Here is a 23,191-nt window from a genome sequence, read left to right on the forward strand (position 1 = left end):
AGCTGCGCTGCGCTGTGCTGCATGGTGGCACCCCTTAGCCCAGGGACAGAGGTTATGAGACAGAGCCTGTTCCTGTGGGGGCTGTCGTTTGCTTCAGAAATGTGACTTCTGTGTCCAGAGCTGAAGTTTACAGCTGTAAGATCCCCAGCATCTGTGCTGAGGAAAGTGCAGAGGGCCTTGTGCAGCATCCTGAAAGCTGAGTGGAATAATGTCTAATTGTTCTGTAAACTCTCTTTCAGAATTTGCTCAGTCAGAATGAAGGGGCACACTTCATTCTCATAAGATGTGAGATTTAATTGAGGGTCTCTGGATAGAATTATGAACCCAGCTCCATGTTTCTACATTTGGAAATTTCCCTCAGAAAGCATCTCCATTTGTCTATCTCTGTGTGCCTAGAAATGTACTGTCAGTTGGTGTAGCTCTGGTTTGACCCAAGGGCTTTAAAGGCCTGCTTTTTTATTTCAGGTAGGAGTTTCTAACACGTAAATGGTTGCATAAAGAGACTTTGCACTGGGCATAAATTACACCCATTTTAAAAAAAGCCATACTGCTAAGAGACTGGAGGGGTTTTTTAAGTATAATGGTCAGTATCTTTTTACAGCATTTGTTTTGCTCGCAGTTTTGGAAAATTCCAATATAGTAAGAGTTAATACGAAGAGAAATTTGGGAAATTATTTTTGCTAACACTGAAATAGAACTGAAAATGAAGTTACTGTTCATGTGACCAAATTCATGCACAAGCATGACTGGAGGGTATGGTCAGAATACTCATGTGTATGTTCAGATCCAAATCAGTGTAAATGAACCATCTCCCATCTTCCTCCATCAGCTTTACACTTTTGAAGGATGTGACCCAGAGTGTTTGAAATGCATTCCAGAAATGGCAAATACTGAGGGAACTTCCTAGAGCTGCAGAAAATAGAATCATACTGAAGATGTTACCACCACATGACTGCTTTTAATCTGCCCTTTTGAATACTGTTCATGAATTAACACGTTCACTGGTATTTTTTCTTCTAAGATCTGAATTGCAGGCTCATGCAGCCTGCAGTGAGAATTCTTCCTCATTTCTGTGGCTTTGGAAGGTGTCGGGTGACATGAACTGCACAGTAATCCCTTTTTTATTCTCCGTATAAAAAAAAATTCCTGGTTTTTGTTCGTAACACTTTGCTGGAGTGTTGACTTGAGTGTTTGTCCCAGAAGCTGCATAGATGCACACAGAGCTGCAGTAACACTCATCAGTGTGGTCGTGCTGGTAAAGCCTGAGCCCCTTCCTGTAAAGCAGCAGCCCTCATAGACTCCTTGGGGACACACAGCCCGATGTGGGGGACAGCTGAGTCCACTGGTACTTTGGATGTGGCCATTCCTGTCTCCCCAGCAGCTGTTCGTTCCCCTGGCAGCTGCAGAAGGTGTTTCCTGTCTTGGGCCTCCTCCTCGAGTCCCAGCACGTGTGGGGACAGCTCCCACAGAGCGACAGGCTGAACCTGGGCACAACGCTGGCGTTCTGGCGAGAGCCTAGCTGACATCCTCTCTCTGCCTCTTTTCCCAGGTTGTTGCACTGTCGTCGTGGAGTCTCTTGAGAGATTCAATCTACTACACACTGTCTGTTGTTGCACTCATCGTGGTAAGTTTTTGAAGGTTCCTCATCTGCGGGAGCCCATGTCTACTGCCACCTGTAAAGGGAACCTGCCATGGAATCACAATCTTGTAGCTAAGATCCCACCTCCAACACTCACGGGGATTTCTGCTTGTGGAAAACTGCTTGTGGTCTCCCTGCTTCTGCTGGGAAGCTTGGCCCGAGGGCAGGAGATGGAGGAGTGTCCGGAGAGCCCAGAGGGATAGCTGGGGTGGGGTGTGGTGGCCCGGTGCAGACACGGAGTGCAGAGCTGAACCCAAGTCCTGAGCCCCTGGGCAGCCCTGCAGTGGATGCATGGATCGGGGTGCTCTCCTGGCAGTGACCTTCATGATTTCCTAAAAAACATGTAACTAACCTCTAAGGAGGCAGCACTTGTGCCCAGAGGAGAGAGGTCTTGAACAGCTCCTGCAAAACACTAAGGTTAGTTTTTCCACACGTAATAGGGGCAGTGCGTGCTAACAGAAAGTCCTCAAAGACTACACTTTCAGCAGTTCTTAGTGCTGGGACTATCCCAGTGTTCATCAGGTTCATCAAGAAAACGCTCCAAATCTCTCAGAATTGGGCTATTCAGTGAAAAAATGTGTGCACAAGTTTTAGCTAAAGACACTGCTATCAGTTTAGCATTACCTTTGCAACCAATGCCGAACAACGCCAGGAAATGTAAAAATTGAATTTCCAGGTAACAGTTGCTTTTTTCCCCCCCCCGCCCCAGCCCAGCCTAGTATCCTAGATTCCCTAAGAAAGGTAGAATGATCTTGTGAGGTTAACTTCCATATGTCAGCAAGAAGAGGACTTTAGAGTCAGAAGAGGGTCACTTGCATCTCTGCCGTCTGGGTTACTGTGATTAGTGTGTTTCAACAGTGGGTTTTGGTTTGTTTCCTCCTGCACATGGCCTCTGTCTCCAGACATGCTCTGTAGGTGCAGAGGCCTTTATCTGCCTCATCCTAAACAGAGGATCCTTCTCAACCTGTTTGTACCTTTATTCCCCATATTGCAAGGCCAGCCATTTTGTGCCTGGTGAAAAGTAACTTTTCTACATAATTATTAGCAATGAGCTGCAAAACAAAGAAGCTTTTATTTTTTCTTTGACAGCTTGACAGTAATCTCAGACCAAAAAGTGTTGCTAAACAACAAACAGAGCCGCACATACTAATTGTAGTGAATCCCATTGCACAAGCTTAAGGACATCCAGCAGGCATTCTCTTAGTTCATTCCACAGGAAGCACAGATGTGGGCATCTGCCTGGCACCTAGCCTCCTGGTGCTTGGATTGGGCATTTCATTTATTGCATGGAGGCAGACAAGTTGAAAATCTGGTTGAAGCTCTTGAGAGTTGAAACTCTGTCATCAGTTTTAAATTCTTTAAGCAAGGCGGGTTTTTTTCATGGCTGCTTCATCCCTGTGGTAGTCGGCCGCATCAGGACATCAGGATGTGGAGAAGAATTCTCTACTGGTTTGTGTCCAGCACACCCCTGAAATTCCTGTCTACGTCTTCTATGTCATGAGAAAGTCGTATGGCTTGCAGAACAGACATCTCTGTTACCCCTTAGACTTTTCTCCTACACTTTATTTCTGTTTAAGCTGTTCTTCATCATTACAGAAGTGCAGGAGGCCTTTTCTTTTGGGAGTGTACCCCATAATACCAGGATGCAGTTATTTTTTCCCTAAGCTTTGAGTTAGCTTCTCTCCAGCTGTATGCCCACTCTTCTGCTCATCTTATCAGTGGTGGAGTTCAAGGCCCTCCAGGCAGCCAGGGGAGCAGGATGGTGCAAATCCAGGCATTAGAGGGGGCTTGAAGGCATTGCCAGAGCTCCTATTCCCATGTTACAGCCCTACCTGGATAATTTGGGTTGGGTGAGGTGGAGCGCATCCCAATGTCTTTCGATGTTACTCCATAACAGTCATTGCAAATGACTTAAACACCTGTTAGGGAAAAACAGAGAAAGATGGGAGGAAGGGAAAACATTTTAAGTGGTTAAAGGTTTAGCTTCCCTCTAGCTGATGCACTGACCCTTTTGTATGCAATATTGCTCCCCTGTTGATAGCACATGAGAATTTCTCCTGTCAAACACTACTTCAGTTTAAGAAGTTTCTCCTTCCCTTCACTCACCCAGGAATCCCTGGCTTCCCAGTGTCTCTAATTTTTCCTGTCCTTTTAAGACAGAATCCAGCTGAGGTGGAAGGACACTGTTGCTCAAATTCCGACTCTCCAGTCCCCCATGGCTCAGCTGGGAGATGAGCCACAGGCTCCATGCAGAGCACAGTGTAACCTGCCTGTGGTTTCCCCTTCATAAGATTTGTGTGCTCCTTTTAGAAGACACTTCAGTGCTTTGTATGCAGGGATAATTTTCCATATGAGGGCATTGAGACTTCTCTGCAGCTGGAGTAGAGTCATCAGTCTTGAAGAATTACATTGTTTGTAGAAGTTTGTTCTCATGGCATTTTAAACAGCAGCCACTGGTGCTGTGTTAAAAGTTGCACTCCACCGGTATCCTTACTAATCATAAACACATAAACCTGAGGGAAAATAAATATATTCCTTCCAATGCTGAGCTACAGCAACCTTTAAAAGCTTGATACTGTGCTGGGTGAATTAATGTGACTTTGTCTCCATTTGTACTAGAAAAGGTAGTGCAGTGCTGTTGTAAGAAATAGGGCAGTATAGATTCACCTGTTTGCTGCTCCAGGCTATTTGATGAGAGAGAGTGAATTCTAAACCACAGAGGTTAGAAGTGGATAAACCGCATTTACCGTTCTTAATTCATCTTGATTCAGCCCTATGATTTTTTTTTTTTTTTTAACTTTATAATGTTACAATGCTGCCTTGTCTTCTTGTAGAGCTTGGGAAGACTTAACTCCTTATTCTCTTAAAAGGAAAAAGATGCCTGTGTATCTTAACTTGAAGGGACATGGTCAGAGTCATTAGTGTCAAAATGGAGATGGGTGCTATTTTTAGTTACAAAAGTCAGTGTACACGCTTTCAGGTCCCATCACACCAAAACATTGTAACCTAAAACAGGCCTTGTCAGGTTGGATCACAGTGACTGGGAACTGTAATTTGCAATGTTTCGTGGTCATGTTTTCTTCCAGTAACCAGTGTAACTCTTGCCTCCTGCCGGCTGTCACACGGGAGTTGCTATTTACGGCTGTATGGCCACGGGGAAGTGTTCACTCTGCTTTCAGGGCCTCGTTCCTTTTCCCCCCTGTTTGCTTGGAGCGCAGTGGTGGATCTGTAATCCCTGGTGCGGGCACGGCATTTCCCTGCTGGTGCTTTGGAAGGGCCAAATGGACCGCGGCCCGTCGCCGAGGCCACGAGGGCTGTGTGCGACTCCAGCTCCAGCCTTCCGCGGAGGCACCGGCACCGCGGGTCCCCTTCGCAGCCATCCCGCTGCCGTGGGAGGAGAACCGGGGCTGCAGGGAGCGGCAGGGCTGGCGGAGCACGGCAAGGGGGAGGGCCTGGTCACGGCACACAGCGGCCACCTGCCAGCGCAGGCCTTCAGCCACTGCGAGCCTTCAGCCACTGCTAGTGCAGCTCTTCGGCCTCTGCCTGTGCGCGCCCTTCCCTCACCCCTCGCCGTGGTGCTGCTGCTTCCTTCGCAGCCCTCACCATTGCTCTGGGTTCTCCCTTGACACCCCTCACCTAGGTGCTGGTTGTTCCTTCACACCCCTCGCCATGGTGCTGGTTGTTCCCTCACGCCCCTCGCCAGGGCGCTGGTGCTTCCCTCAGGGAGGAGGCGCATTCCTTGCCCGAGGAGGCTTCGTGGCACAGCTGGGAAAGCCACACTGCCCATCCATCAGCAGGTGTGCCAGAGGGACTGTCACAGTAGCTACAGTCAGCTGGGGTGGTGGTTACCCTGAGCTGATGGGAACAACGCCCTGGGCCCAGCAGGACACGGCAGCAGCTGCGGAGCTTGCTGTGGATCCGCTGGCGGGTCACTCGGCGTCCGGCCGGGAGCCGGCGGGGAGGAGGCCATGTCCGGTGAGACAGCCGAGTGGGTCACAGGGATGCAGCCCCATCTCTGGCTCATGGCTGCTTTCCCTCTAACTCCTGCAGTAACTCTGGCTAACACAAGGATCCAGCGGCATTTGGGAAGGAGTACCTGCTTGCTTTGGCTAGGTGAGAGAAACTAAGGGTTGAGAAGTTCAAAGGCTGGGCAGGAGGCCAGTGCCAAAATGCACCCAAGCTTAATGCCATTGCCATGAGCCCTGGCTTGCTTTACTCTGTCCCCTGCCTCAGGTGATGAGCTGTTTTCAAGTGTGGTTTTGTGTATAACATGCTATTTTTAAATCTTTTCTCCACAGTTTATTTATGATGAAAGAGTTTCCTGGTAAGTGAATCCCTTTTCGTTTTTTCCAGTTATACCACAAAAGCTGCCATAATTAGTGTTTATGAGGAGAGAAGGAGAAAGCTAAAAGTTCCGCAGGGAAGCTGTTTGCTGCTGTGTGAGAAACATCAGCACAAGACAGGCCAGAATAACTAATTTTTTGAGCTAGAGAGGAAAGCCCAGGAGAGTGTCGCTCATACTGTTCCTGGTACAGCAGCAGTCAGTGCCCTCTGCATGCCCTGCAGCAGCTTGGGGATGGCAGTGTGCTCAGCAGAGCTTTGTGTGTGCCAGAAGGGGACGCCCAAGCAGTCATAAATAAGTGTATATTTGGATTTTTCATAGTTTAGTGAATGGCCAGTTTAAAGAAATAAAAGAAAAATAAAAATATCCCTAATAATGTGCTTAAGTGCAGTGCAGTAGGTATGGTGGTCTAGGAGGGCTTCAGACACTTTTCAGTTGCTTTGGTCTCATGGTTTTGTTTCCAGCACGAGGTGACAGAGCTGGAGGTGGCAGTGGAGGTGAGGCATTGGCTTTGGTGTCACTCTCAGCCGGTGTCATTTGGATTGCAGGCACTAGGGAGCGTCAGGCTGCTTAGGCTGGTGTTTTCCCTCACTGGCTCTTGCCCATTTCAGAGGCAGGTTTCAAACACCCACTCTTGCAGTGGCCGGGCTTTCTTTGCTGATGTTTTTTTGTGTGGTTTTTTTTACCGAAATTCACCCGAGGGCCAGTTGTATTTAACTGTGCTCTTTAAAGAAAAAAAAAAAAAAACAAACCACAATGCAGAAGCTGAGTGTTGAATCTTCCGAAGCAGGGATTGAGACATTGATATAGTTAGTGCAGTATCTCAAAATGCTTGTGGAGAAAATGTTCCATGAGTTTTAGCATATAGTAGTTTGATAATGGATGATTTCCACAAGGACTAGCAGTTTGCCATAGGGAACTAACTATGCAGAACACAGCACTTCGGTGAATGAAAAAGATTACCTAGAAACAAACTCTGAAAGTCGCATTATAATTTGTTTTCATACAAATTTTACTATTTCATTAGTTTGACACAGAAGCAGCAGAGGGAAAAAACCTATCAGTATCTAATCAGCAGTTTGAAGTGCTGCCTGCTGCATTCTCAGTGCTCGTGCAGCAGCAGTAGCGACAGAGCAGCTGCCCCTTGCCCAGGTTGTCTGAGCATGATCGGCTTTACAAAGCCCAGCACCCTGCTTTACGTCCCTGCAGGCAGAGCAGGGTGGCTGCTCCCCTCACTTGGCCACATCCCGTGGTTATTGTCCTCACAGAAGTGTTGGTGGTCCTTGTGATGCCTTGAGAGGCCTCCTAGACACAGAGACTAGACAGGAGTAAGGGAATAAAGGCAGGTATTTATTTGAAAGGCCTTCAAAGGTACCCCTGGGGAGCCAGAGGCTACTGCCAAGATGGACCCCAAGGTGGACTGTGGGTCACGAGCTTTTCCACACTTTTATAGGTTTGGTGCATTTGCATAGCAGGGTTACTTCTCCAATTAAAGCTTCAGTTTAATGATGTAATTCCCCTCAGCTTACACCCCCTTAGAAGCTCTTTGGTTTATACTTTTTGGGCCAGGATGGTCTGGGTGTCTTGGAGAGCAGGCTCGGAGAGGCTTTGTTATGTCTAACTAGCAGGAGAGAGCAGAAATTAACAGGCTACAAGAAACTTCAGATTTACACACTAAGCAATACAGTGATTTGAAAAATATAGAAGTTAAAACCTAAGGCATCACTTGGGTGTGCGATTTGCTCACTGAACTCCTGGGTTTTGTCACTTGTTCTTAGCTGGCAGGTCAATTTAGCCAAGTAAAATCACAGAAGTCAAGAAAACAAGGGAGGCATCATGCATGGATGTGCGAGCCACTTCTTTATGCATCCCTTTTTTATAGAGGAATGTTAAGGCAGCCCAGGAGGGTTAAGCCTTTCTGCACACTTGTGGCATGGCAGACGGGGGAGTGGCTGAACAGGGGCAGCTTATGCCGTGCCCTGCTCTGATGCGTTTATGTGTTGCTCTTGTTTCCAGGTGGGAGTCCTTAGTCTTAGTGCTGATGTATGTCATCTACATCTTTATAATGAAGTAAGTCAAATGTGCCCTCAGCTTATTTAAATCCTAAGGCTCCCTGTTCCCCTTGCCTCACCCAGCCCTCCCAACAAGAAGAAGAAACAGCCTCCAGTTCTGGAAGGGGTGGTTTAGCTTGACTGTTAGGAAAACTTTCTTCACCAGCAGGGTTGTCAGGCGCAGGAACAGGCTGCCCGGGCCAGTGGTGGAATCACTGTCCCTGAAGGTGATTCCCAAAAGATGTGTAAATATGGTGCTTAGGGACATGGCTTAGTGGTAGGCTTGGCAGTGCTGAATTAACATTGGACTTGAAGGTTGTGGAGGTTTTTTCCAACCTAAACTGTCCTGTGAATCTGTGCTTTATGGCTCTCGCCCTGTGTGAACTGACCATGGCTAATGCAGCAAATCGGGATCCATCCTCAAGTCCCACCAAAACAGTCTCTTTTGACTTCACTTTAGCATCCTTACTTGGAAACAAGCAGGAGCGACGTTCCAGCCTGCTTTTTACGGATGCAAAGCTCTGCAGCAGTTCTTGCTTGCCTGGAGATCTGTGATAAAACTTCAGCACAGTCAGCAGCGATTTTCTGAGCATCTGGCCTGTGTGACTTCTTTCACACAAGTTCTTGCTAGTAAAAGTAGTCTGTTCTGTTGTTTGGTTCCCCTCCTCCTGTCTTGTTTTCAAAAGCCAGTGGAAAGGAAACCCAGATGTAAACTGGAACATTCAACAAAACCTACCGGCTGCCAAGCACACCAGTGGTCTTGTCTCCACAAGTAAGGCTAGAGATTTGTTTTGAAATGATGAATAGAGTAAATATTGTGAGAGCAATTCTCAGTGAGAACAGTGAAACACTCAGGCTGGGTGAAGGGAACACAAGTCAGAATTCATCTAATAATTAGAAATTTTGACGTGGAGGGTAGCTTCACCCTTGCAACAATTAACTGACCAGCAAGACAGTTGTAATATGTGCCTTTCCCCCCCCGCCAAAGATGAAATCAATTTAGCATAGGATGTTGTGTTTCTGTGGTGAGTCCTCCCGGTAAAATAATGCTGATACTCAAGTGTGATTATGTGATAAAAAAATATACTTGGATGGTGACAAGCGAAGATCCCTCATGACACAGAATATTCATCACACCTAACACAGAAGCCTGTATGTCATTCAAGATCTATGGCTTCTATCTTTCATAGCCTTCTGGGTACAGAGAGATTGCATGGTGCACAATTTAGCTGGAGCTCTGGGATGCTCCTTAAAACCAGAGGAGTTTTCTTCCCTCCCTTAGCTGTATTGCGTAGGATACAAGTCTAGGAAAGGGAGACTGTCAAGAAGTAAAGGTACATCCTGAGTTTGTTTCATTTGTGCAGGTACAACTCAACCATACATCACTGCTTTGAGAGGAAGACAAAAAACTCTGCAAATATGGTGAACGGTTTAGCAAGTAACACGGAAATGGATGACAACAGCAACTGCGATGCCACAGTGGTGTTACTAAAGAAAGGTAACTGTTCCAGTAAGTCACCCTCTCGCTTGCATCATTCTGGGTGTTTTGTCCCTGCTCACACGTGGGAACTGCTGCTGTCTTGTAAGCCACGAAATAGGAGCGGGCAGGGTGGCCCTTTTGGAACCCCCCCTCCCAGATGAGGGGCACAGTGTGGTGATCCCGGCCACCACACCCTGTGCCACTGGAGGTGGCTGAGGCCTCTTGTGGCTGATTCCTGCTGCTGGACAAGTGCTTGGCTGTAAGGACTCCTTCAAGCCCAGGGGTTGGCTGTCTAGCCTGTAACAGCGATTTTAAGTCCTGCTGTGGGCACTGTTACTCTGAACTGAAGTTACATCTTCTCCAGTTAAACTTAACTCCACTCCAAAGGGACATCAACTGAGCAAGAAAAAAGGCCCTACTTAGACCAGTGTACACTTTACCCCCAGTGAAGGGAGGGTGGGGACTCTGTGTGGGTCTGGGAACTGTGCTCTTTCTGCACGTGCTGTCTTTACCATGCCCAACTTTTCCACGTAAGTGGCCTTTAAGAGTATTTCACTTCGGCTGAAATCTGTTCCAGTTTGACTTTAGTATGATCATGTATAAAAATGGTTGTGTTTCTTCAGCTTAAAAAAAATTCCCCCGTCCTGTAGCTCAGCAGCAGTAGTTCAGTGTCTGCGTTTGCAAGGATGTGCTAAACTGTATTTGCAGCGGATTTTTTTTGTCTTTAAAACAGTCAACAAGCATGTGCAGTATGTGCTTGGGATGTATACGTACCTGTCCTCAGGAATAACTCCTCCCTTTCCCCTGAGGCACTGACTTAGCCTGAGAAGAAGCTCCATCTTGTTGAAATCAGTCCTGGTCTCTGACTACAGATGGGCTGCCTCTTCTGTTTTGCTAGTCTATCCAAAAAACCCACCCACCCAACCAAAAATAGGTCTCTTTTCCTGCAAACGGTGCTCGAGAGGCATAGTGTGTGTACAGTAAGCAGTTAAACATAGCAGGGTTTATTTGCTGATAGCAAACGCCTGGAGTCTGCCAGCTCTCAGTTACAGGCCTGTTTCAGAGGGAAAGCTGTTAGCAGTGCTGTGCACTCTGATCTGGGGAAGCTGCTTTTGTGGGGACAGCTCTCTGTTGCCTGGAGCTCTCCACAGCAGAACTGTGCTGGCAGTTCTGTGCCAGGAAAGCTAGACTGGGAAAACTCAGTGAGCACAAACTCAGGCCTTGCACATCCAGCTTTACCCACTGGCCTCAGGGTTAGTTCTGATTGTGGGATTTGGTTTAAATGTCCCCACAATGTGTTTTTGCATACTCTGCTGGTAACTTTTTGATTTGGACACTTGTGGTTACTCACACTGACTGAGAAAGGAAGACGAAAGGATTGCTTCATCTTCTTGCAGATTGTTCCTGTATTTCCTTGGCCCTGGGCCACGGGAGGCCCGGAAAGGCAAGTGGTGCAGCTTTGTGTCCCAGCCAGGGGCACAGGGCCACCAGCAGCACCTGTTGCAATGGGGTGCCTGGGGGTTTCAGACACTGTTTGTCTTCTGAGGCCTTTTCTGAAGCCTTTTTTTAACAGAGGACCAAAAAGTCTGAAACAGAAAGGTTTCTGTATTTGGGGCAGTTCTTCGAGGTGCCATTCAACAAGTGCCAGTGTGGAAAAACTCACAAGGAAAAGCCAGTTGGTTTTTGTTGTTTGGTTTTTTTTAATACGGAGGAGCTCACTTATCTACCCCAATGCATGGAAGCCTTGGTAGGAAAAAAAATTAGTGACATGAAGGCCAAGGAGATAGTCTCCTGTAAGACTAACAGTGATGGTCAAAAACAGTAATGCCACAAAACATTTGCCAGTGTTAAACACTGGTTTTAATAAACCAGTGCAGAAGTGTGTTGGGTAAGGCCTCAGGTTTCCCTGCTGCCAAGTCCTAGTCCTAGAACAGGATTCACAGCCCAAGATGTCATCCAGGTGCAGGAAGGACGAATCCCAGAGGCAGTGGGCATCGGCGCTGTGCCCCAGGAGGAGCACGATTCCGGGACCTGCCTGTGTCTCCCTGTCCCTTTGCTCCTGCGCTGTGGATTGCTCTGGCACGTGCGCTTGCTGCTGGGTTTGGTGGCAGTTCCTGGCCATGAGCTGCAAGTCCGGGGTGCAGGAGCCTTCTTCTCGTTCGTGTTGATACCTTGCAGGAACACAGTTAGTGGTGGATGAGGACAATATCCTCATGGAAGTGCAGGTTACAACTGGAAGTAACTGCCTTGGTGGGATAGCTATTGTTGAAGCAGTGGTCTGCCTAGCTGTGATAAACTGTGCAGAGCAGATGTAGTTCTCTGTAAGGAGCGTGAGTGGTGATACCATGCTGACTGTTTAAGAACAGGCATATAAGGTGTGTGGAGGGCGGAAATTAAGGACAGATGAGCCTTACTTTGAATGGTGTAGCTGAAGGAATGGTTCTTACAAAGAACTTCTGGAATCCATGGGTTTATTCTTCTGAGAGCCATGTAGAGCAGAGGGAGAGATTGCTTGAGGAAGACCTCAATTTGTTTTTGTTCCTTGGCTGCAGGAAATTTCCACCGTAAAGCCTCAGTGATCATGGTTGATGAGCTGCTCTCTGCCTACCCACACCAGCTTTCATTTTCTGAGGCTGGGCTCCGGATCATGATAACCAGCCATTTCCCTCCCAAAACACGTCTCTCCATGGCCAGCCGCATGTTAATCAATGAGGTGTGTCTTTTATCTCCCCCACCTGCCCTTCTCGTTTAGAATCTTCTCCTTTTCCTGTAGCAGTGTTTGGCTTGAAATGCACCTCTGGTGTTTCTTCTGGATCCCCTGATAGCGCTCTCCCAGATTTTATCCTTCTGACATTGACTTCACTAAATCATCCCCTGCCCTCTGTCCCCTTGGAGATTTTAGCAGAGGGTATTATGCAGTTATGTTACATGTAGCTGTTGCTCACAGGGGGTGCCCCCTGCATAGATCTGTTTAATAATATGGCACTACCCTAAGACTGCACTTAGTATGTCACTGGTCCTGGAGTCCTCCTGGAGTCAATTCCACAGCCACTGGACCTTCTCTTGTAAAAGTTGTACGCGTGAGATTTATCTGGTGGTCTGCAAGCAAGCATCATGTTGTATCCAATGAAAATCATTCCTTTTGCTTTTAAAGATAAATTTTTAAAGAATTCTACACATCTCTCTTTCTCTCTTCTTCCCTTTCACTTAAAAAAAATCAAATTTGAAAAAAATCTATCTTCCAGCGAGACTTTGCCTTTATTTACAGAGACAGAGGCTGATCAACAGCAGGACTTACACCAATGGTGAGTCAGAAGTAGCAATCAAAATACCCATCAAGCACGTGGTGGAGAATGGAACAGGCCCCAGCAACTCCGCGGAGCGGGGCGTGAACGGCACACGGCGGGACGAGGACGTGGCCGAGGCCGGGAACGAGAACGAGAACGAGGATAACGAGAACAATGAAAACGATGAGGAAGAGGAAGAAGATGATGATGATGATGATGACCATGAAGGGCCATATACACCTTTTGACCTACCCAGTAAGAAGCTCCTGGCTCTATGTGGTGTTTGTTGGGATATGCTGGAAAGCATGGCAGATGCGTGTAGAGATAAAAGTGTCTCTGAGAGCTTCCATCAGCTTTCACTTTGCAGTGAGGCTCCTGTTCACACGTAAAAGAGGAGGGGAACCGGGAAGCAGCAGGAAGCTCTCAGGGTGCAGGCTTGCAGGCTCCTGGGGTTGGGCACACCTCTGCTGCAGCCCCTGGGTTGGCCCTGTGCTGCTGTTGCAATCAGAGGCGAGGCACGGCAATCTCCGCAGGGTGGGTTTTGCCCCGAAAACATGGCTCACCCTCTGGAGAGATGGATCTCTGCTCACTGTGGAGGATGCTGAGGCTGTCTGGGCTGGTGGCAAGGAGCCTGAGTACAGGTCAGATGTGCCCATGGCTAGGACATACCTTTTGCTGGGAGGTGAGGTGTGCTCTTACCTCAGTTGGAAAGTGCAGTGCTAGTGTGGGCAAGGCACTGGCGGTGCTGATGTGGGCAGAGGCACAGGGTGGTCCTGTGTGCCTCTGCTTTCCTGCTGTTCACTAGGCACTGCCACAGTGCTCCTCGCTCTGCATGGAGGGCTTAGAAGGTCAGAGCAGCTGCGTGGCTCGTGGCTCAGGCTGCTGAGCACTGCACCTGCAGGGTGGAGATCTCCTTTTAGCCTAGTCCCTCTTACCACATCAGGGCTCTGGTCCTGCAGCGATCATTAACATATCCCTGTCTACCTTTGAGTCACAGTTGCCATAGCTGGCAAGATTGCTGTGTTGCAGACGAGCTGGAATACTGTAGGGACTGGTCCTGCCCTTTACAGGAAAGATACGATTTTGGGAACTCCTGCTCAGATCTTGCCCAAACAGCATTTCTGTAGTTTGAGTAAGGAAAAGACCTGAGCCTTAAAGGGAACAGTTTAGCTGTCCTATGGACTTTCATAGCGTATGAGAGGCTGGCATGGACCTCTGGAGATGTCTGGTTCCAGCCCCTGCTCAGAGCAGGTCCTCCAAGCCTTTGTCCAGTTCAGTTTTGATTATCTTTAAGGATGGATGTCCCACAGACTTTTGGACACCTGTTCCAATGTTTGCCCACCCTCACAGTAGGAAAAACAGAGAAAATGCACAACTTAGTGTAGCATCTATCCTGAATTTCCCTTACTAGAAGTTGAGTCCATTGGCTTTTGTAATTCCCTTGTGAAGGGCCTGCCCCCATCTTTTCTGTACCTTCCCATTAGGTGATTGAAGGTGGATCAGATCTCTTTCTTGAACCTGCATTTTATGCGGTTTCTGTAAGAACTTGACCAGGGGAGGGGGGGGGAGCATGTGTGCTCTGAGCCGTTACTTAAACTCTCAGGGAATGCCCTTCATACTCCTCTGCCTGTCTGTGCCCTCCTATCTCCCATCACACCATCATCTCCTGAACAAGGAGTGGCATGTTGGTGTAACAGTTAGGCTGAGGTGTCCCTGGCATCCTGCTTGCACATGCTAACGAAATAATAACATTCTGAAATACAGTGGACGTGACTTGTGATTGTTTCCTTTTGTTTTGTTGTTTGGCAGCTGGCAAGATAGAAATGTTGAAGTGGGTCTTCACATGGCCCTTGAGTTTTGTCCTGTACTTCACAGTGCCCAACTGTAACAAACCCCACTTGGAAAAATGGTTCATGGTTACCTTTGCTTCTTCTACCCTGTGGATTGCAGCTTTTTCTTACATGATGGTGTGGATGGTATGTACCAACTAACCCAGAAACCACTGCCTGGGAGAAGCAACAGGAGGGGGTTTGTCAGTCTAGAGTAATGTATAGGAAGTTCCGCACACCTGAATTTTCAGGTGAGAAACCTTAGGTTTGCTTCCATTTCTATTGGACCTGTCCACACTCAGAGAAGAAAATTAGGGGCCAGTAGCCGTGGCTTTTGAACTTGATTTTGGGTTGGCATTTCATCCAGATTCTTTACCTTGGGAAACAATTGCAGCTGCAGCAGTGGAACGTCTCCCAGTCCTGCATGGCAGTGTGAGGGGCGCTGAGTGACAATCTGGCCACAATAACTTTTCATTCTCTTGGAGCAAGCAAGCTCGAGAGACATGGAGTTGTGAATGATAACACTTTGAACTCAGCATGAACAATAGCATGACATTCACTCAAATTCCTGCAGAACTAGAACCATAAGGTAGTTTTGTGTCTGCTTAGCTAGTATTTGTGTAAACAGCTTGATGTTTTATTTCCTCTCCTTAGGTGACAATCATTGGGTACACACTGGGAATTCCAGACGTGATCATGGGCATCACTTTCTTGGCAGCAGGAACCAGCGTGCCAGACTGCATGGCAAGCCTTATCGTGGCCAGGCAAGGTAGGTCATCTCAGGGATGGCATCCTGCTGTGGAAGTGTGTCCTTACATTCTCCCCCTCTTCAGGTAGCACAGATGTTTCCTGAACGTGAGAATATACAGAGCCCTTTCCACGAGCCCGGAATTTAAAACAAGAACAAAGGAGGAGATAAATTGTGCTGCTATTGCAAGCAGTTAGTAGGTTCTTAACAGCAGTGTGGGACAATTTCTGGCAGTATCGTCAACTTCAAGCCTTCCCCAAGAATCACAGTAATTTCCTTAATTTGAATATCAGTGGTATAGAACTATTTAATGGCATAAGAATCTTTCAGGTCACTTTCCAGCTTTCCTCCACAGTCATAAGGACTGGAAGATGCTGCTGTTTTTAAGGAAAGCAACTCCCCCATACTTGTGGCCCCAGCAACAGGTGTGTTAAGAGGAAAAGCAAGTACTCAGTACTACTTCGGGAAGCAAAACCAGTGGCTCCTCAGTGAAATAAACAGCTGCTGAACAGACGTCTTTTGCAATCAGTCCAGTACAGAAGCTCATGTGTCATGGTCACAGTAAAGCACCAAAAGGCCCCCTCAGCATGGCACCAGAGGGCTGGCAGGTCACAGCCAGCACAGCAGGTCCCCTCAGCAGCAGAGGATTAGTGGAGGGGAATTCTCAGATTATCCTGGAAGGTGGATTAAGCCCCTTTAAGCCTGCTGGCCTTGTATGATGGGGGGGGGGCAAAGGGAATGGAGGGAGTGAGGGGCATCTTCCATAAGCCTTGGCCTTTGGTGCCAGTTGCCTGGATTAGCTCAGACTAAAGGTACAAGACTTTTCTGAGACGTGTCTGAGCGCACGTGGTTTCCATTCCTGCAGGTATGGGGGATATGGCCGTGTCCAACTCCATCGGAAGCAATGTTTTTGATATTTTGATTGGCCTAGGCCTTCCATGGGCTTTGCAGACCCTAGCAGTGAACTATGGATCATACGTAAGTCCTACATTTTTCTCATTTATTTATTTATTTTTTTTATTTTTAATAACCCGGATATATTTAGGAAAAGAAAAAAGTCTACAATTCTGTGGATTTTATTTGAAAAAACAAGTAGTTCTCTCTGTCACGAGAAGTAGAAATTGTAGTGGGAGGAATAGAAATTAATTGTCGCTGGACATTTCCCATCCTTTTAAGGACAGAAATCTGTGCTGAAAGAAGCTAGCTCACTGCAGTGCACTGGATTTTCATACTCCCGAATATATTCCAAGTAAGAATGACCCTGTTTTTAATAAGGCAGAGGGGATAAACACACAGGTGAAATATAAAATATGGACGAGAGCTGTGGGGCTTTTGGTAAGAAAAATTCTAAACTTTGCTAAACTGTTAACACACTGGAAAGTGAAGGAAACTGTTAAATAATTGGGTGTTTCAGAGCATGACCATCAGCAGGAAACTCTACAGAACTTTTCTGTTTAAGAAAAAACTACCCGACACCAATGAACTTATGCTTTATTTCCCAGGTGAAAAAAGAGCCAACCCCTGCCCCCAGAGTGGCTTCAAGGTTCCTTCTGAGAAGGAAAGGCAGGAGATGCCACATAGTTCTAGAGGGAAGTCGCTGTGGCTACGGGACACCACTCAGACAGCAGTGTAGGACAGAGGGAAGACTGTTAAATACAGTGACTGAGTGAATGCAAAGTTAAAAGACAGGAGAATCACAGAACTGCTGAGTTTGGCAAGTACCTGTGGAGGTTATCTAGTCCCCAGCCCTCTGCTCAAAGCTGGGTCAGCTAGAGCAGAATGCTTAGGACCTTGTCCTGTTGGGTCTTGAGTACCTCCAAGGATGGAGTCTACTTTGTTGTTTAAGCACTCTCACGGTCAAAGAACATTCTTATATTTAAGTGGGATTTCTGTATTTAAAATTGTTCCTCTTGTCCTTTCAATGGATATCACTCAGAAGAGTCTGGCTGCACCTTCTCTGTCGTCTCCCATCAGGTATTTAGGCACATTGCTAAGATCCCCCTGAATCTTCTCCAGTCTGAGCAGTCACAGCCCTTTCAGCCTCTCTGTATGTCAGATGCTGCCATCCCTTAAATCTTCCTTGTGGCCCTTCACGGGACTTCCTCCAAGAAATCTGTATGTTCCTTGTATCGAGGAGCCCAGAACTGGACCAAGCACTCCAGATCTGAGCGGAGAAGGATCATCTTCCTCTCCCTGCTGGCTACACTTCTCCTGATGCAGCCCAGGATGCTGTTGGTGCTCCATGCCACAGGAGTGCATTGTTGACATCAGTTTGGTGTGTCCACCAGGATCAACAGCTCTTTCTCAGCCAAGCTGCTTTCCAGCTGGTCAGCCCCATGCTGGTATGTGGAGTTTTTCCTTCCCAAGTGCAGGGCTTTTCATTTCCCTTTGTGGATGTTAATGAGTTTGCTGCCTGCACATTTTTCCAGCCTGTCCCAGTCCCTCTGTATGGCAGCACAGCCCTCCAGAGCATCAGCCACCTTTTCTGGTTTTGTATGGGCTGTGAACTTGCTGGGGCTGCTCTCTCCCCATCATCCAGTTCGCTAAAAAAGACACTAAGCAGCACTGACCGCTGGGGTAAGGCCCTAGTGACTGGTGCCCAGCTGGGCTTGGAGCACAGTGCTTCAGCTGGTTATCAGGCCATTCCGCTGCCCACTTATCTCGACTCTTCTTCCTCTGTTTGTCCCTGAGGATGTTTGAGAGAAATCCAGCAGCCTTGCTAAAGTCAGCACAAACAATGTCTGCTGCTTCCCCTTACCCAGCAAGTCCCCCTTGTCCTACATGGCTGTCAGCAGGGTCAACGGGATTTCCACTCCATAAATCTACATGTCTCGTCCTTTGTGTGTTTAGAAGGGGTTCCCGGGATTATGTGCTCCATCATCTTCCTAGGGATCAAGGTCAGGCTGACCAGCCTCTAGTTCCTCAGATCTTCCCTTTTCTTGAATACAGGAGTGCCATAAGGAAGCAAAGCTGTAGGAATAAAATCCCTTTCTTTCATGAGCAATTTATCTGTAGCTCATCTATGTTTTTGTGAAAAAGGATGAAAACGAGTGACTGAACAGAAACAGCCGGCTTTCATGGAGGCATAACAATATCACTACTGTTTTGCACACCCAAAATGTCCATTGTACAGTGTGATCACATGGTTGGAAAAGGCAGTCTTGGAAACAACCCCACAACTAGCAAAAGAAAATTTCCTCAGTTTTCACTTGCTGTTCCTGGATTTCTCTCCAAATCCTTGGGTAATTGGACTTTAAAACAAAGCAAGTCCCCTCTTTCACCTGCCTGTTATGAGTAATGAGTTACTGAAGCATTACTAAGTTGCCAGCCAAGGCTGGCATCAGCTGGGTCAGGTGCATCTTGGTGACAGTGCCCAGAGCTCCATGATGCTGGTTGTTATTCCGGGAGTGCAGCTGATGTCCCTGGCACGCAGGTCAGAGGGGGCAGCAGACGTGGAGCTCCAGTTCCTGAGGTCTGTCAGGCTGAGCCTTGGGCTTCTTTGCATGAGCAGGCCCTGCTAACTGCAGTGGGACTCGTGGGCTCAGGCCAGCCTGGGTGTCCACTAAATATCGCTGTGAGTCAGAAGTACCAGGTAATTTCTGAGCTAATAGTACAGGGTTGAGTACTGCTCCTTTGGTGTTTGGCAGGATCCAAACATGTCTCTCTAGTATCTCCCCTAGAAGGAGAGCTCCTCAAAGCAGTCTTGATGCCCCTGACCTGCATGCAGAGGCAAAGAGAGATATGTAGAAGACAAAAAGGGCTTGCTTGATCATGATTACTTTTGCGTGGTGATCCAAAACCGTGATTGCCTCCCTAGAATGCTCAGTGTAAGTTGACTGTGGCAAAGTTAAGCTCCTGCTGAAAGTAAACACCTTTTAATAAACAAGCTGTAATAACTTCTGTGGAAGCTGTGTTTTTGAACTTAAACTTCAATGCAGAAGAGCCTCCTAGAAGCCCCCTCCAGCCTTGTTTTTCTGTGATTCTAAACACTCCGGGCTTTCTCCAGAGTGTGGTATATCTCTAGCATCATACTCTGTAAAATCTGTACACATTTACCTTGTTCCAGGCTGCCTGACTCAGAATCTCCTGTGGACAAATTTTGCTCCCTGTTAATGCTGGTGTAAAGAGTTCTGCCATGTTACCATGCAGAAAAGGAGAAGGTTTGCCCCGGTGCTGTGTGTGCACACGTGTGAGCAGCCTGGTGCCCTGTGACCACGGGCATTCGGCGCCTTCTCAGCCGTTCGCTGAAGCGGCTTCACGTGGAATCAGGACTTGTTGCTTAAACAAGCTAACTCTGTGGGGTAGTGTCTGAGCGGGGAAAAGGCAGCTTTGTGATCTAACAGAATGAGTCAGGAAAAGAGCAAGAAGGGGACCTGTCAGAGAGACGAATGGGCTTGCTGGAGTCACAGTAGGTGAATGGCAGAACTGGAAATAAGCTGTGAATCTCTGGAGAGATGTCCTGGTGCTGGGTTGCTAAATCGCTTTTTGATTAAGTGCCTCTCTTCTGACTGCCCCTTCCCTGGCCCCATTGTCAGTGGATGCTTCAGCTTAGTATTTATTTTATTCTTCTTTCCTTGTTACAAGAAAGGAAAGGAAAGGAAAACCATCTTACGATTCTCAGGCTGCATCTTGGAAGCATCTGTCACCTGGTTTAGAGAAGGAGGTTTTCCTTCTGTATTCCTGCTTCAAATGAAACATTTTCCTCTGGGATGTGGGTACACTGCAAGTGCCTCACTCTTTGCCCTCAGCTCAGGTGTCAATTCCAGAGTTCCTGACTTGGACCAAGCCACCTATCCTTTTCCCATCAAAAGGCAGATCTATTCAGGATTAAACTTTCCACATCACACCCCTTCTGTTTTTACAATGCCAACTCTCTAGCCCAACTATATGTTTATTATTTTAAGGCTCCTTGTTTCTGAACACTCATTAATGTCCAGGTACTAACTCTGCCTTCGTCTGTGCTTCCCACTGGAGCTTCCATCTCCACTGCTCACTTGGCCACCTGCCTGCAGCAGCTCTTGCCTTCTGTTACGTACACAGCTAATCTGGCAGGCCAGCAGGGCTTTTGGAGGAGAAGCAGCATCCCTCTGGACCTTGAGAGTCCTTTGACAGAGTTCACTTGCTCCTCCCTTCCCGCACTGAGTCCTGGACACGTTGCTGGCTCTCTAATCCAGTAAGCATCCTTCCCCAGTGCACCTGGCCCATGTGGAGTGGAAGGATGTTTGCTCCGTATCTTCCATCCAGTTGCCTCCCTCTGGAATTTTTTTTTTTGCTTGTAAACCAGACGTCATCCAGCAGTATTTTAGAGAACAGGAATTTTAGCCTAAGGATAAGCAGCCAGATTCATTTGATCACGTCAGCATTTGGGAGTATAATCATGTCAGTCCAATTTGCTCCTCTGCCCGATAACTTCAGCCAGTTTCAGCAAAATTTGACAGTACACTAGAAGTCTGAGAGACCTGGCATTCCTTCCACGCAAACAAGCAGCTTGAGACAGCAGGAATAATCGCAGTGCAGTCGTTGTTAGGCATCGGAGAATCCGGAGGGAAGCTAATGTTTGCAAAGCACACATGGAGACGGGAAGCATCACTGGTTCGCTCCTCGCTGACCGGTTGGTTTTCCCTGGTTTAATTCCAAAGCACTAGGGTGAATGGTACATTGGGACAAAGCTGGCTCCCTGGCTTCATGGCAGAGAGATTTTTGGGATGATTATACTGTAGTAGAGCAAAAGTGTCCCTGCCAAACCTTCTAGCATCCCTGGAGTTCTCTGCAGCCACAGCTCCCACATCTCCTGCGCGATAACCCTTAGTGGCCACGTGCAGCACTCCAGGTATGTACCCTCTGCAGAGTGAATTTTGTGATATGGACCAAAACAGGGATGCTTTCTTAGGAGTCTAAAAAGAGCTTTGAGAAGGACATCCCATTTAAACATGCAGGAATGTAACACATGTTTGAAGTTCCTGTTTGCTGAGACTGCTGTCTCATGGCAAGACCTTGGGAATGCAGGATTTAGACTGAATTTCCACTGCCAGGCAGAGGAAGGAGAAGGATCCCCAGACATACAGAAGACCTGCAGCTTTTTCAGCTGAGGGACTGGAAACAAAGCATAGCCCTTCTGAAATTCCTTACTGGGGTAATTTCTGTCATATTTGGGCCCTGAAGCAAAACCGGTCTGGGTTTTGGCAATAGCTCCTTGTTTTCCCTCAAGCAGCTGCCAGAAAAGAACTTCAGAATAGAATAACTTTATTTCCGTTGTTTTTCCTCTGCTGTTTAGCTTCAGCCTTGGCTGCCACAGCAGCATGGGAATGACTGGAGCTGGTGGCAGCATCTTTGCATTTGCTGCACAAGCAGCAGGGAGGTCACCCTCCCCACCCCCCCCACACCCTGACAGAGGAGGCTGTGAGCGTGCAAACCTTCCGTGCGTGATCAGCCAGAACAGCATTCTTCTGCCTCAGCTTCAGCCCCTAGACACAAGCCAGTCCTCAAAGGGGAGTTTGGGAATATTGATTTTTCCTCCTCGCTGTATGAGGGAGTGCTTCATCTGCAGACAGTTTTCTCCTAGGGAAGAGGCATTTCCTATTCTTAAATGAACAGGGGACTGGGCTTTTCCCTATATAATTAAGACGACTCCAGCTGAGACTCTTCTTCTGGTGTTTGCCAAAACCTGAAATTATCTCCTCCCTTACTGTGAGTTCTGAATGTTTTGCTGCCCTTGTTTTCCCTGAACTTGCACATTTTCACATATCCCAAGGAAATGTGTTCCATTGCCTCCTGCAGGAAATGCCACTCATCTCATGAGAGGGCTGCTTGACTAATTTCTGCCCTAATTTCACCCATCAAGGACACATTTTTCTTAAACTTTTGTTTCAAATTTCAGAATCTTCTAAGCTTCTGTGCTCACAGTTAAAAGTCATGATAAGAAATGGGGTAGGCTGTGGTGGTTACCAGAGGAGTGGAATAGTTCATCAGTTAAATCTATGTTTCCAGAGCTGTAGACTGATGGGAAATCTGTGAAACAGCAGCAGGTAGTCCGAAGTCAAATGCAGGAAAAGAAAGGGTTTGTCAGGAAGCTCATTTGGCTGAACTAGACAGCACAACACAGCTGGAATTTCTGGATGAAAAAGTGCAACTGTTTGAGTAAAAGAACGTTGCTGGTGAGCTCAAAGTCCTGGAAAAGCTGTGAAGAATTCCAGATGTTTCTACTGAGGCTCAGGAGGTGATGTATGCATGGCACCTCCCTGCCATGGAGCAGGCAGAAAAGGGACAGAAAAGGACAGAAACAACACGTGAGAAGAGCTCTAAAACAATCGAGAAGTGAATAGAAAAGATCAGAAGGACAGCTGGAACAAAGGGACATCGATGTAAGCCCGTTCCCAAAGCACGCTTGCCCTGGGATGACTGGGAGATGGATTCCATAGATGGGTGCCGGGCCTAATTCCAGATGAACTGGACTTGCAGTGCTGTGGGGTTACCCTGTGCACACCAGCATTCCCGTGGGCTTGGCTTGCAGGGAGCACCGCAGGGGCGCGGGCAGGGGCCCGCACGGGCACCGCTCGCGTGGCACAGTGAGTCAGGCTCACCCCAGCAGCCTCGGGCACACGGGGAGAGTGGAAGGATCCTCCGGGTAAACAGAGAAGTACGGTGAGGGGAACGAGGCATACGTGAACTGTGGGGATTCCGCCTAGCTTGGATTTCACTCTCTCAAGACCACTCAGCAGCACTGTATAAAAATCACTCATGGTTCTGTAGGGTCACTTTCTGGAGTAGGTAGACGCCTGTTGAAAAATGTGGCAGGGCTGGCAGGAGCGTTCTTGT

The 23,191-nt window shown here is 47.7% G+C and overlaps 1 protein-coding gene across 2 annotated transcripts in view; it reads left to right on the plus strand.

Annotated features, from left to right (window-relative positions):
• Positions 1 to 23,191, plus strand: part of SLC24A3 (solute carrier family 24 member 3) — a 117,797-nt gene that overhangs the window by 80,753 nt on the left and 13,853 nt on the right. The window contains exons 7-15 of one of the 2 annotated variants that reach the window (XM_032104415.1): positions 1,550 to 1,624; positions 5,938 to 5,963; positions 7,998 to 8,051; positions 9,397 to 9,542; positions 12,065 to 12,225; positions 12,781 to 13,054; positions 14,609 to 14,775; positions 15,283 to 15,397; positions 16,242 to 16,354. In XM_032104415.1, the coding sequence (XP_031960306.1) occupies positions 1,550 to 1,624; positions 5,938 to 5,963; positions 7,998 to 8,051; positions 9,397 to 9,542; positions 12,065 to 12,225; positions 12,781 to 13,054; positions 14,609 to 14,775; positions 15,283 to 15,397; positions 16,242 to 16,354 (1,131 nt within the window). The remainder of the gene's footprint in view (positions 1 to 1,549; positions 1,625 to 5,937; positions 5,964 to 7,997; positions 8,052 to 9,396; positions 9,543 to 12,064; positions 12,226 to 12,780; positions 13,055 to 14,608; positions 14,776 to 15,282; positions 15,398 to 16,241; positions 16,355 to 23,191) is intronic. The other variant, XM_032104416.1, reaches the window with a different exon arrangement.

The sequence above is a fragment of the Corvus moneduloides genome, chromosome 3, assembly GCF_009650955.1.
Source record: "Corvus moneduloides isolate bCorMon1 chromosome 3, bCorMon1.pri, whole genome shotgun sequence".
Lineage (NCBI taxonomy): Eukaryota > Metazoa > Chordata > Aves > Passeriformes > Corvidae > Corvus > Corvus moneduloides.